The sequence below is a fragment of the Sapajus apella genome, unplaced genomic scaffold (genome assembly GCF_009761245.1).
Source record: "Sapajus apella isolate SASKATOON/1434 unplaced genomic scaffold, GSC_monkey_1.0 scaffold55, whole genome shotgun sequence".
Lineage (NCBI taxonomy): Eukaryota > Metazoa > Chordata > Mammalia > Primates > Cebidae > Sapajus > Sapajus apella.
In genome coordinates, this window is record NW_022436995.1 from 14,811,186 (window position 1) to 14,824,514 (window position 13,329).

A 13,329-nucleotide genomic window follows, 5' to 3' on the forward strand; every position below is an offset into this window, starting at 1 on the left:
TTTTTGAAAACCGTGGGAGGCTGAATCAGGGAGGCAGCCAGGAGTAGGGGGAACCTTGGGAGGAGAGGAAGGCTCGGTTTCTCTGTGTATAAAATGGGCATGCCATCTAGCCCTGACTGGCAGAAATTCATTGAAGTTTCCAGATTTCTACATAGAACTGAGGCCAGACCCAGAGACACCTGAGCATCAGGGGTTCCTGCCTCCTGCCCTCCAACACTGCTGCCCTTCCTCCTCGCCACCTGCTTGCCCGCTGAGGCACCAGGATGCATCTCCGAGTCCAAGTTTGACTCAAAAGCCCAAAATGGTCTTTGCTTATCATGGACGGAATCCAGATGAAATAGCCAAAAGAACTCTTTCTTCCTCCTTTCTGCATAAGTAGAAGCTGGGTTAGATTTCTCTATCCATCCATCCATCCATCCATCCATCCGCCCACCCACCATGCTTTAACCATTTCCCAGGCACCTACCCCTTGCCCAGCCTGGGCACACAAACATGATTCCTGAAACAACATTAAGGGCAACGAAGGATGACCTGTTTGGGCAAGTCATCATTTGAGACGGGAGATGAAAGTATAAAATGGGCTGGAGGAGGGAGTCTCCAGCCCGGGTTGCGGGGGAAGAGGCTTTTAGCCAGTCGGCAGGATGAGCAGGGCTGCGTGGGGAGGAGCTGGGCAGTCTGGGCGGAGGAAATCAAACCAGCAAGGGTACGGAGGTGAGAAAGGGCAGACCTGGCCCGGGACAAAAGGGAACCTTCCCCAGGACATTATGTTAAGTGAACTAAGCCACTTGTGAAAAGATAAATACTATAGGATTCCAATTCTGTGAAGCACTGAGAGTAGTCAAATTCACAGAGACTGGAAAGTAGAATGGTGGTTGCCAAGAGCTGGGAGAAGGTGGAAGAGGAAGTTGTTGTTTAATTGGTGTAGAGTTTCAGTTTTGCAAGATGAAAAGCATTCTGGAGATTGTTTGCACAACAATGTAAATGTATTTAACACCACGGAGCTGCACATTTCAGAGTGGTTTGGATGGTAAATTTTATGTTATGTGTATTTGACTACAATTTTTTTTAAAAAGTAACCATGCACACACACCAAAAAAAAGTAAGCCTTCCCCGGAGAGAATGGGGGAGGGGAGGCAAGAAATAGGAGTGGGTGGGGACATTAGGTGGTGGAGGATCCTAAAACCTTGCGAAGGCCAACAGAGCCACCTCGGATTCTTCGTAGAAAGTCGGAGGAAGGGAAAGTGGGGAGGAAGAGGGGTGTGACTGAAGTATTGAAGGCACTCGGGATACACAGACCAGGAAGATGTGATTCTGAGCATAGACCCTGCTTGTGGGGGATGGGGCTGGGATGCGTGCATCAAGGCTGGCCCTAGGGCAGAAGCAACTGAACTCCTATCTTGTATCATCTCTGTGGGTTGCTTCAAATATGTCAGGGAAGAGAGCTGCTTTTACTGAGTCACTAAGCTCCAAGACCTCAGACCTGGCAGAAGCAAACCACCGCCTCCAGACCCACACCGGTTGGCCATAACCAGCTGCTGAGGCAAAGGTTTCCAGGTAGCCTCTGCCACCTACCCTCTCCTCAAAATGGCCATACTGTGGTCTTTCCTAACATGAATTACAGTGTTGCAGACTATGAAAGCTGGGAGGTGACTTACCCACCCCACTATCCTAATCACACAGACGGGCACACTGACACCCAAACCGAAGGGATCTGCTGAGTTCACTTACAAGGCAGGCGGCTAGAACTCTTTGCGTCTCCTTGGGGGAGCTGAAGAAACTGAATTTTAATCATTGCAGAGGAAGCCTGCTGGAGCTGGGCTGGCTAATACCACTTTTAGACCTGGTATCTTTTACTTTACGAAAATGATGCATTCCATTCGATGTAACTTCAAGTGAGCTTTTTTGAATGAAACCTATGCTGCCTATAAATGCTCTCTGTAGACTCAGAACTGTACTACAGTTTTAGGGTACAGAATTCTCTAGTTCCCTAATATAATGCATTTAATCTTTGAGCCAGTCCCAGGACATGTTTACTAGGGGAAAGTGTGGATAGAATTCTGAGGCTCAGCTCTCAACACTTACTCACTAACCACGTGATCTTGGGTGACTTTCCTGACGTTCTCTCAGTCTTGGATTCTTCATCTGTAATAATTATATCTACTCACAGAGCCATGTAGAGTGCCTGATATCCAGTGGCTGCTCAACAAAGAGTGCCATTAATAATGAGGCTGATGATGATGACACTGGATAATGATGATGGTGATAGAGGTAGTGACGGTGATGTTGGTGATGCTGCTGCTGCTGGTGGTGGTGGTAGTGGTGATGGTCATGGTGGTGATGGCGACTGTGATGATGGTGGTGGTGATGATGGTGGTGATGACTGTGATGGTGGTGGTGACTGTGGTGCTGGTGGTGACAGTGGTAGTGACTGTGGTGGTGACTGTGGTGATGGTGATGACAGTGATGGTGGTGGTGACTGTGGTGACAGTGATGGTGGTGGTGGTGACTGTGGTGGTGGTGATGATGATGATGGTGGTGATGGTGGCAATGACGGTGATGGTGATGGTGGTGGTGACTGTGGTGATGGTGATGATGTGATGTGGTGGTGACTGTGGTGATGACAGTGATGGTGGTGGTGACTGTGGTGACAGTGATGGTGGTGGTGGTGACTGTGGTGATGGTGGTGATGATGATGATGGTGGTGACTGTGGTGCTGGTGGTGACTGTGGTGCTGGTGGTGACAGTGGTGGTGACTGTGGTGGTGACTGTGGTGGTGGTGATGACGGTGATGGTGGTGGTGACTGTGGTGACAGTGATGATGGTGGTGGTGGTGGTGGTAACTGTGGTGGTGGTGAAGACAGTGATGGTAGTGGTGACTGTGGTGGTGGTGAAGACAGTGATGGTGGTGACTGTGGTGATGATGGTGATGGTGGTGATGGTGATGACGGGGATGCTGGTGGTGACTGGTGGTGGTGGTGGTGACTGTGGTGGTTGTGATGATGTTGATAGTGGTGGTGGCTGTGGTGGCGGTGATGACGGTGATGGTGGTGGTGACTGTGGTGGCGGTGATGACGGTGATGGTGGTGGTGACTGTGGTGGTTGTGATGATGGTGATGGTGGTGGTGACTGTGGTGATGGTGATGACGGTGATGGTGGTGGTGACTGTGGTGGTTGTGGTGGCAATAGTGGTAGTGGCGATGGTGGTAATGGTAAGATAGTTCTTACTGAGGGGAGTCCTGAATCTCTCATCTCCCATTGGATAACACCAAGACCCAGGGTCAGGAAGAATAGATTCCGGCTTGACAACTCTTTGGTATGAGGGTCTGGGCTGTCTGCAAAGTGAAGCTGTGCCTCCCATTGTAAGTCTTAATTAAGAAGGTAAATAAGGCCGGGTGTGGAGGCTCACGCCTGTAATCCCAGCACTTTGGGAGACCAAGGTGGATGGATCACTTGAAGTCAGGAGTTTGAGACCATCCTGGCCAACATGGTGAAATCCTGTCTCTACTAAAAATACAAAAATTAGCTAGTTGTGGTGGCACACGCCTGTAGTAACAGCTACTTGAGAGGCTGATGCAGAATGGCTTGAACCTAGGAGGCGAAGGTTGCAGTAAGCTGAGATCCTGTCCCTGCACTCCAGCCTGGGAGACAGAGCGAGACTCTGCCTCAAAAAAAAAAAAAAAAAAAAAAAAGAAGAAGAAGAAGAAGAAGAAAGTAAACTAAGGGCTTGCTCCCTGAAAATAGACACGGTCTCCCTTCCCTTGAGACTCCCTGCACCCCAAGTCAATGGGAATGAATAGGCACATAGAGACAGGCTCTCCCCGAATGGGAAGTTCTGGATATCACATATCCACATGCTCCCCATACCAGAATCTTCATCCTCGACCTGCTTTCAATTTTTCCATAGAATTTAGCATCTTTGGGCCAGGCATAGTGGCCAGCACCTGTAATCCCAGCACTTTGCAAGGCTGAGGTGGGCAGCTCCCCTGAGGTCAGGCATTCGAGACTAGCCTGGCCAACATGGCAAAACCCTGTCTCTACTAAAAATACAAAAAAAATTAACCAGGTATGGTGGCAAACGCTTGTAATCCCAGCTACTCAGGAGGCTGAGGCAGGAGAATCGCTTGAACCAGAAGGTGGAGGTTGCACTGAGCCGAGATTGCTGCCATTGCACTCCAGCCTGCCTGCAAGACAAAAGCAAAACTCCACCTCAAAAAAAAAAATAAAAAAATTAGCATCTTCTAGCATACATTATAATTTACTTATGTTCTATGTTTAGTGTTAATTTTTGTCTGTCTCTACCCACCTCTCCCACTAGAAGATAAACTTCAGAGGGCTGGAGTTACTGTTTGGTTCGCTGCTGGATTCCAAACGCCTAAAATAGTGTCTGGCACGCAGTAGGTGCTCAAGAAATATTTGTTCAAGGAACAAATGCTAAAGGGAAGGGATTGATGGAGGAAAAGTTTCCTGGGTCAGGCCCAGCTTCCTGCCTTGTTACCTGGTTTCTCCTCAAACAAACAGAGGTGAGTGGGGAGTGGCCCTGAGCACCCAGCCTGCAGGCTTTCAGACTGGGCCCAGGCTGGGCTGTGGGTGTAAGGGCGCAGTGCTCAGCCTGGCAGTTGATCTCCCCGTGGCATGGCATTCAGGGGGCCTGAACCCTGGGTCTTGGCATCCCTGCTGAGCCGGAGACTGAAGGCGGAGGAGAAGACCCTGGATCTAGAGTTCGAAGTTTTGAGCGTGGGGTTTAATGAGGGGGGTAGATATGTCCTGAGACTGTCAGCTGAGAACCCCTTGCAGGCAGGCTCTGGGGCTGGGGTGCAGTTGCAAGTGAATGATGGTGATCCCCTCCATGCCTGCTCTGTTGTCACTGATGTCATTGAGCAGCAGGAGCCTGGCCAGAGCCTCACCCTCACCAGGAACAAGTTTATCTTTACTCTGCCCAAAGGTATGAAGTGGGGGTGGGGCTTAGGGGAGAGAAAGACCCTGGAACCCCTGCCTCAGCCCCACTCCCCACTCTGGGACCCCAGAGAGCCTCAGTAGAACTGGGAGGGGTGGGGCTCCAGACTGCATCCCAAAGCTCTGTCGGTGTGACCTTGGGCAAATTCTGGGCCTCTGTGACCTGAGCCTCCTTCAGTGTGGCATGGGGACGCTGATGCCCATCACACAAGGTCAGGTGAGAAGGAAATAGAAGCGCAGATGAGAAATGGCTTTGTAAACGTAAGAGTGCTGATCACACAGTGGGTTTGGGGGCCAGTCCTCGGCTGTGGACATCACACTGAGTAACGTTAGACTCAGCCAACTGAGTGTCTGGTCCTGAGCCCCACTTGACTGTGGGTATGGGGAGGGTGGACAGAAATAAGGGGGGACCCAGGGCCCAGGAAGCCTGGGCCCTGCCTTCTGGAACTTCCAGAGCAGGTGAAGGGGCAGGAACTCCAAGCAGAGAGAAGTAAAGTGAGCTGGAATGAGAAGATCTATACCTAGACTGTGAGGCCACCCCAGCAGGCTGCCTGGAGGAGGAGGGATGTGGGGGAATGGGGAAGCCAGGTTGCAGACTTTAAGTGGCCATGAATCAGGGGCAGGCTGAACTCTTCCCCAGTCTAGGAGTCTAGGGTGGTGGGAGGACCTGGGATCATCCCACAGGCTAAGCCCTCCCTTCCTCACCCCTGCCAGGTGGGCTTGGATTGGGTATCAGCAAAGGAAGGGAGCCCAGGGAGGGTTTCTCTGCATCTGCTGGGGGCCTAGGAGGGAGTCGCCCACCAGGGAAATCTTAGCCAAGACTGCTTGGCTTTCACTCAAAGGCTGGGCAGCCCAGGTTTCCCCAGGGCCCTCCCTGTCCTCCTAGTCCCCCAGCAGATGCAGAGAAACCTGAGATCATCTCTGAGCCCTGTGTTCCCTCATCCAGGTTTCTGCAAGAATGATGGGCAGCATGACGCTCAGCTGCGCGTGGAGGCACTGAGGCTGGACGAACCCTCAGGACGGACGACCCAGCGGGTGGGTGAGGCCATCTTCCCCATCTACCCGAGGCCAGACCAACCCCGCATGAACCCGGAGGCTCGGGACCACGAGGACCTGTACCGCTACTGTGGCAACCTGGCCCTGCTCCGGGCCAGTGCGGACCCCACAGCCCGCCACTGTGGAGGCCTGGCCTACAGTGTGGCCTTCCACGTGCACCGGGACCCTCAGCCCCCAACCTCAGACAGCACTCCGGGGGCTGGCCAGCCAGAACTGATGTCACCATGCCCAGAGCCCCAGCTCCCCAGGCTGCAGGTGGGTGCTTCCCGTGTCCTAGTTCAGATTTGGGCTCACTGGGCACAAGACCCAGCCTCTGTCATAAGCCAGGCTGGCCCCTGTCCCGAGCTGAGCAGAGCAGCAGAGGAGCTCCCAAGGCTGCCACATTCAGTCTGGGAAACATGCAGTCTGCAAATGGACACGAGAGTCTCAGTTTGAAGGGGCAGACAGAAAATGGGCAAAGGCCACACAAATCAGGTAGCCAGCTAAGTGGGGTTTCTTTTGCCCTGTGGGTTAGTGACCCCTGAGGCCCTTCAGTTCCCAACCTTGTTCTCACCAGATTTTGCGGAAGGCCCCAAGTGACCAGGGAACACAAATCTCCTCTGTGTGCCCATCCTCAAGCCCATGCAGCATCCACCCTGCCCAGGAGGGGCTCGGCCCCAACCCAGGACCCAGGTGAGAGGGTCTAGTCCTCATCCGAAATATAGGAGGCTTCTCCCCTGTGGCCATGCTCTGTGACCAGAGAGCGTGTCTAGTAGGCCTCACGGCCAGCGCAGACAGCAGCTGGTAGAGCGAGTAGTTGCCCATTTGACAGGTGGAGAAACAGGCCCAAGGTTTGCTTGACTCCATTTAATGTCAACAGCATTTCCTGGAGACCTCAGTGCATAATAGTGCACAGGATCCAAAACTGATCAGCCCCCTAAGCTCAGGGGGTCACCTGGCTTGAGGACAGTGGGCATAGTGAGGGCATCATCTGTGGTCCTGTAGGGCATGGCTGGCAGGAGAGTTCTGGTGAGGGAGTGTGCATGTTGGATTTTGATGCCTATGAATGGTTTCTTGGAAGAGGGGTCATTTGAGGTGAATTTCCCATTCATTCATTCATTCATTCATTCTTTAATCCATTCATTCATCCATCAAACATTTGTTAAATGCCAACTCTGCCGACTGCATGCTACGGGGGTAAGATTTAGGGACAGCAATCCTGGGCTCTGGGGAGGGTGTTCCAGGAGGAGGGACCACAATGCACTGGGTAAAGAAAAGGGGGAGGTTCAGCTGGCAGCAGAGGATGAGCTGAGGTTGGAGCCTGCAGCTGACAAGCAGAGGCGCCTGGCCCACCTGTGGAGCCTCTCTCCCTGGGGATGGGAGAAAGTGGAAGGGGTCGAGGGCACCAGAGCAGAAGAGCAGAGGTGGGTGTTCATTTCAGGAAGTAGTGGGGAACACCAGAGGGGTTTGTGCGGAAGAAAGGCCAGATCTGAGCTGTGGTTTAGGCCAAGCGACAGGGCAGCGTGTACCAGGATAATGGCAGGGATGACCAGGGATCAGCTTCTCTTGCCTAGTCACTCAGCCTGTTGACGCGGCCCACTGTGGCCTCAGTCCATTAATTCATCCGTCAGTCAATCAACACATACTTTTGACCACTTCCTGCATGCCCAGCTCTGTGCTGGATGCTGAGCTTGTAAAATGAGATGCATGTCACCTGCATTCCTAGGTGACATTCTGTTCCCTTAGACTGCAAGCTCCCTGACTTCAGGGCCTGGTATCCTACGGTTTAACACAGGACTAGGCAGGAGCTGTGAACTCAGGAGAAGCTGTCTCCTGCTCTCCAGGTCCCAGAATGCCCTGGCCACCCGAGCCACATGCCACGTGGATGGTGCTCTTCAGGCTGCAGTTCTGAATGCGTGTGAGGGAGGGGAAAGGAGACTGGTGAGATGGCTGAGTCGAACTCAGCAGCTCTAATTTCTGTTATTTAAAGCCATCATCTCCCCACCATGCTCCCTCTTAAAGTGTCAGATGTCTGCTTCTACCAAGACAAGAAAATGGCTTTTAAGGGAGAGGAAAATCACTTCCCTGGGGGAGGGGGGAGAGAGTCGGCAATCATAACCCTGGCGACAGGGCCAGGAAGCACCAGGAAGCAGACAATGGAGACGGGTCCTTCAGAGAATATGGGGGCTATTTCAGCTCTGGGGGACTCTCTCTAGCGGTTCAGGCTAAGGAAGTCAGGCACCTTTCTGGTGGTGCTACTTGGAGGCTCAAAGGCACAGCTGGAAGGACAGCAGCAAGACCAGGCTGTCAGCGAGCAATATTCACATAAAAGCTAGGGATGGATTTCTGGCTCCAGCTGCAAATGTCTAGGCTCAAGGTTACCTCTTCCAGGAAGCCTTCCCAGCTTGGATTTTCATTCCTCCCAAGTTATTCTCAGTCCTGACTTTTATCAGACATTTTAACAATTGAATCTATTTCATTCAGAATTAGGTTGTCGGCTCACGAGCTGTTCTGCAGTTTGTGTAGTGTGTGGCACTGTTTTTTCCACCAGAACTTCTGATGGTCACTGATGATGGTCACAGCGGGGCAGTGGAGCAGGGCCTGGAGAGCAGGGAGCATAGGAATGCAATGATCAAGATGATCTGGAATGAGGAGGGAGCAGAAGGCAAGGCTCGGAGTGAGACCAGGGTCAGGGCTCCGTGCAGACTTCCACGACTGGCTTTGTATCAGAATCACTTTGCTTCTCAGCCATGGCCCATGGGTCACACAGCCCTCAATGGCCATGCCGATGCTGGTCACAGCATTCCCTAGTCCTGCAGACTCGGACACTAAAACAATCAATTCCCCTGAGCAATAAAATTACGGACGGTGAACATGTTTCCTTCTGCAGTCCCCAAGCTTCCTCCTCCGTGTGGGTGGGGAGGGGCTGGCAGGAGGGAGTATGTACTTCATGAATATTTCCAGCAGCACAGTCACAGGCTCCAAGATAGAGGTCACTCCCTGAGCCCTTGATCCAAGAACGGGGGAGCTGGGAGCTTGCAGGCAGGGGCTGCAGAGGCAGTTTACCCACCTGGAGGGGTAACTAGCTCCAGGTTCCTGACAGCCACAGCAGCAGCCCTCTGGAGACGGACACGCAGGGTGCTTCCTTTCTGGGTAAAGATCCACTAGACTTATCACCCCCCTCCCCATGCTGCCTCCTGTCACTTCTTGGCAGCTTTGAGCTCCCTGAGCCTCTCCTTCCCCTGGGTAAGGAGGAGTTTATCAGACCAGAATGAGGGTGGCCTGTTCGCTGCTGGGCAGAGCACCCTGGGGTGAGGAAAGCAGGAAGGTCTTGCCCAAAGCTGGCGGAAAGGCCATCAGGTGTGACTCGGCTGGACATTTTTAGGGGAAAGCGATGCATCTTGGCGGGACTAAGGAGGACAGGGTGACCACACAGCTGTGGGCCTGGAGCAGGGCTCTCAGGAGCCACCACCCTCCTGGTACCTCACTACCCGCTCCAAGAGATCCCTGAAAGTCGACTGACAACTTCCCACAGGCAGAGCAGTTCAAGAGGGAAACTTTGGAAATTCCCAGGGGTGAAATTTCTGGAAACGTGAATTTTAAGGTCCCTTGCTTGTAGCTCTGGGAGCCATCCTGGGAGCCTCCTCACTAGACGCCTGCAGCTCTCTCCTACCCAGCTCTGAGCTCTGGGAGGAGGAGGAGGGGTGCGGTGGGCTCCCTCCCCCGCATTCACCTCTTCCCAACAATGGCAGTTTTGTTTCATAGAAACAATTTCGTTTCCCAGGAGCCTTTTAAATGACGCTTTCAAGGCTTTTTTTTTTTTTTTTTTTAATTTCTTCCGTTTAAAACACCTTTTTTTTCCCCCTGGAGGGGAGAAAAGGAGAAGAAAAGCTAATAAAGCAATCACCAAATGCCGAGCACCTGGCTCTACGCCTGTGGATTCTGACTGTGAATTTGGCACCACTGGCTGGGGGGGGCTTTCATTAAGGAGAAGAGGGGAAAGGAGAGCAGCCGCGGAGCTGTTGTGAACCGCTTGCCCAGCGTCCCCTCTGCCTCCCCGCCCCCATCCCACCCTGTCCCCCTCCGCCTGTGTGTCTCTGGTCCCAATTCCAGTTGGAGCTCCAGACCGATGCTCTCCCAGCCCCAGGCATCCTCTTGCCTTTAAGGCCCAAGCACTCCGTCCTCGTCCTCGCTTCCCCCCACACTCCCCGCCCGGTGCCCTGCTTTTAAATTCATTATGCCTTTTATTGCTCGCGATTGCGTACACTATTTCTATTGCCCTGGAGACTGGAATGGTTCAAGCAGGGAGAGACGCACGATGTGGATTTCATTAACTTTACTCTTTACTGCCCGTTCAATCCCAGGGGTGCGGCGCAGGGGTGTGAGTGGGGGCTGGCCTGGCTAGGGAACTGGGCACCTCTTCAGTGCCATCCACTCAGTGCTGGACCCTGGGGTTAGCTGACTTCCCTCGTCTTGTGAAGCCTCCCACTTCTGCCTCTCCCTCTGCCCTCCTGGGGAGAGGAATTGTCACTGGCCCATCTCACAGGTGGGCAAAGAGAGGCTCTAAAAGGCGAAGCTTGGGCTGCTAGCAACAAAGTGGTGGGAGGCGGGGAAGGTGAGAACAGGTTAGATCAGGACTGCCAGCCCTCTCCCAGGCTGATGTCACCCTCCTTGGGCACTGGGACCCCAGCTTCCCCTTCCTCCTTTGCTGCGCTTCACCAAAGGTAGAGGACTGGAGGCCGGTCAGCTCCTTCTTGCAAATGAGGCAGTTTTATGGGCTTTAGAAAAACACTCCAATTGTTCCCTCAATTACCCTGGAGCGGATTGAATATATTAATCTCTCTCTAACTCGAGTTAGAGACTCTGCTGCCGCCCCTCCCCCAGCCACCAGCGCCCCTACATAGGCACGTGCCAGAGATTGACTCCCAGCCCCCACCGTCTGGCCCTCAGCGCCCCCCAGCAGGTCAGCCCTGTCCAGGCAGTGTGTTTCTGCCGAGGCTGTGCCCACTGCCAGCACACACACACACACACACACACACACACAAACACACACACACACAGGAACACATACAGGAATACACACATACACATACACATACATACACACACATACATACACACACAGGAACACACAGGAATACACACATAAACATACACATACATACACACACACAAACACACACACACACGCACACACACACGCACAGGAACACACAGGAATACACACATACACGTACATACACACACACAGGAACACACAGGAATACACACATACACATACACATACATACATACACACACAAACACATACACATGCACACACATGCACACACACACACACACACACAGCAGACAGCTGCTTTACATTTCTCCGTCAATTTCCATTGATTTCCTCCGCTGCCACTATTTGAAAGAGCCTTTTCCGTGAGTAAACGTGATCATGGGGGCTCCCCCTTGAGTAGGGAGCGGGAGGGGACTGCAGGCAGCTCCCTCTTCTGCTCCTTTGACAACTGCCTCCAGCTTAAACACACTCTGCCCCAGGCAGCTGAGCCCGGTTAAAAGCTACCTGAGGTTTCCCTTTGTAGCTCGATTTTCTTTTATTTCAAGGGAACAAAGGCACTGTCACGGCATTCTCAGAGAGTGCTGTCACCCACGCAGGGAGGCGTGCAGACCGGCACGTGGTGGAAGGAGAGGTGGAGCAGGCAGGTGCTGGCCCCAGGGAGGGCGGGGTGGGGGGCACTTCCTGTCCCACCTCACCCCTGCACCCCGACACTGTCCCTGTCAGGGAGAGAGGCCAGGGGCTAAATACATCACAATCACCCTGCAGGCAGCCTGCCGGCTCCCTTTCCTCCTCCCAGTGCACTGAAACACTCTCCGTTGATGGGGTCCCTGAAAGAGAGCCCAGAGGTCCTGGGCAGCATGGATGAGGCTCAAAAAAGCAGTTTGGGGGAGTCCTATATTTGTGTCCTTGCCCAAGCTTCCAGATTTCCACATCATTCATATATGCTTCTGGGGTACTAACAGGGTCCATGCCGGAACTCAGCAGGGTGGGGGATGGGAGAGGTCTGGGATTCAGCCAGCTTAGGGTGAGAGGCAGATGTATGGAAGTCAGGAGGACCTGGATGCTGACTGGGCTCTGGCATTCATTAAGTGGCCTTTGACCTCCTGGTGCAGGTTATATAACTTCCCCCAGCCTCCACTTCCACATCTGTAAAATGGGAGAGAGCAATTCCTGTGCCCTTTACTGCTGGCAAGACGAAATGAGCTAGTGTACAATTAGCCTTGCCCTGCAGTAAGTGATTAAATAAAGTCCTGCTGTTCTAGTCGTGAGTTGGGATGCTGTATTGGGCAGAGGATGGGTCTGGGTCTCGGTTTCTGCACCTAGAAAACAGGGTCGCTCCTTCTTGCCCAGACAGTATCCCAAGAGAAGGGTGTTAGGAACTTGTAAGTCTCGCTATGTCTGGGCCCAGATACCAGGTTGCAGGGCGGAGAAGGCCAGCCCAGCCTGGGTGCTAGTCTGGGAAGAGGCTGCATTCGCAGATTGTTGTAACCGAACACAACAGATGGCCCTGCTGTCCTCCCTCATCTCTGCCTTTCCCCACCCCAGCCAGGGGCTGCCGCTGACTCACACCTCCTGGAGGCGTGTGTGTGTGTGTGTGTGTGTGTGTGTGTGTGTGTGTGTGTGTTAGAGACAGAGAGAGAGATGTGGGGGGAGATGGAGAGGAAGGGGGTGCCTGCCTCTGATGTCTTCCCAGCCAGACCAGCCCCAGCCCCAGTGAGCCCCTGATGGGCTCCAGGAGAGCAGGGAATGCGATGGCCTTGTCATCTCCAGAAAGTATCTTCACAGTGAAGGAAGCAGGAATGTGCAGGAAGGCCCAGGGACGATTACACCCATGGAAAGTGGACATGCCCCCAACTCCTGACCGCCCTCCACCACCCCCAACTCCATCCACACTCATGCACGCCAAGACACACAGGTACACACATACATGCACACATACATGATTGTACACAGACCTCCAGCATCCTCGACATGCAGAGACTCCCACCCCGCCCCCATCACAATGACAGATTCACACAGTCACCAACAGGCATGTCTGGGAAGTCCACATCACAGCCCCACCCCTCCCCGCCCCTCCCTGGATCTCCTGCCTCTCCCCTGGTCCATCTCTGCACAACACCCCCAAGTGCAGCACCAGATGAGAAAGAGGCTTGAGGACATGGCATATGTGATATATGAGGTGAGATTAAAACCCTGTGTGAAACCCATCTTTAATATACCTCTAACAGCCGATTAGGGTGGGGGCAGCAGGGCAGGAAGGCTGGCAGCACCCAGTGCAC

The 13,329-nt window shown here is 53.2% G+C and overlaps 1 protein-coding gene and 1 long non-coding RNA gene across 2 annotated transcripts; both read left to right on the plus strand.

Annotated features, from left to right (window-relative positions):
* Positions 1-4,580: 4,580 nt before the first annotated feature.
* Positions 4,581-6,444, plus strand: LOC116527709 (coiled-coil domain-containing protein 33-like). Its single transcript, XM_032244847.1, has 2 exons — positions 4,581-4,942; positions 5,900-6,444. The coding sequence occupies exons 1-2, from the start codon at positions 4,633-4,635 to the stop codon at positions 6,442-6,444; spliced, it is 855 nt and encodes a 284-aa protein (XP_032100738.1). The 5' UTR covers positions 4,581-4,632.
* A 129-nt stretch (positions 6,445-6,573) lies between these two features.
* On the plus strand, positions 6,574-8,868 carry LOC116527675. The gene is made up of 2 exons (XR_004258666.1): positions 6,574-6,681; positions 8,540-8,868. It is a non-coding gene; the product is annotated as an uncharacterized LOC116527675 (long non-coding RNA).
* The last annotated feature ends 4,461 nt before the right edge of the window (positions 8,869-13,329 follow it).

Excerpts from the sequence above, each read along its gene's own strand:
- LOC116527709 (XM_032244847.1), top strand. The coding sequence starts at position 4,633 with ATGGCATTCAGGGGGCCTGAACCCTGGGTCTTGGCATCCCTGCTGAGC. Across the intron at positions 4,943-5,899 it reads TATCTTTACTCTGCCCAAAG|GTTTCTGCAAGAATGATGGG; the intron begins GTATGAAGTGGG and ends TCCCTCATCCAG.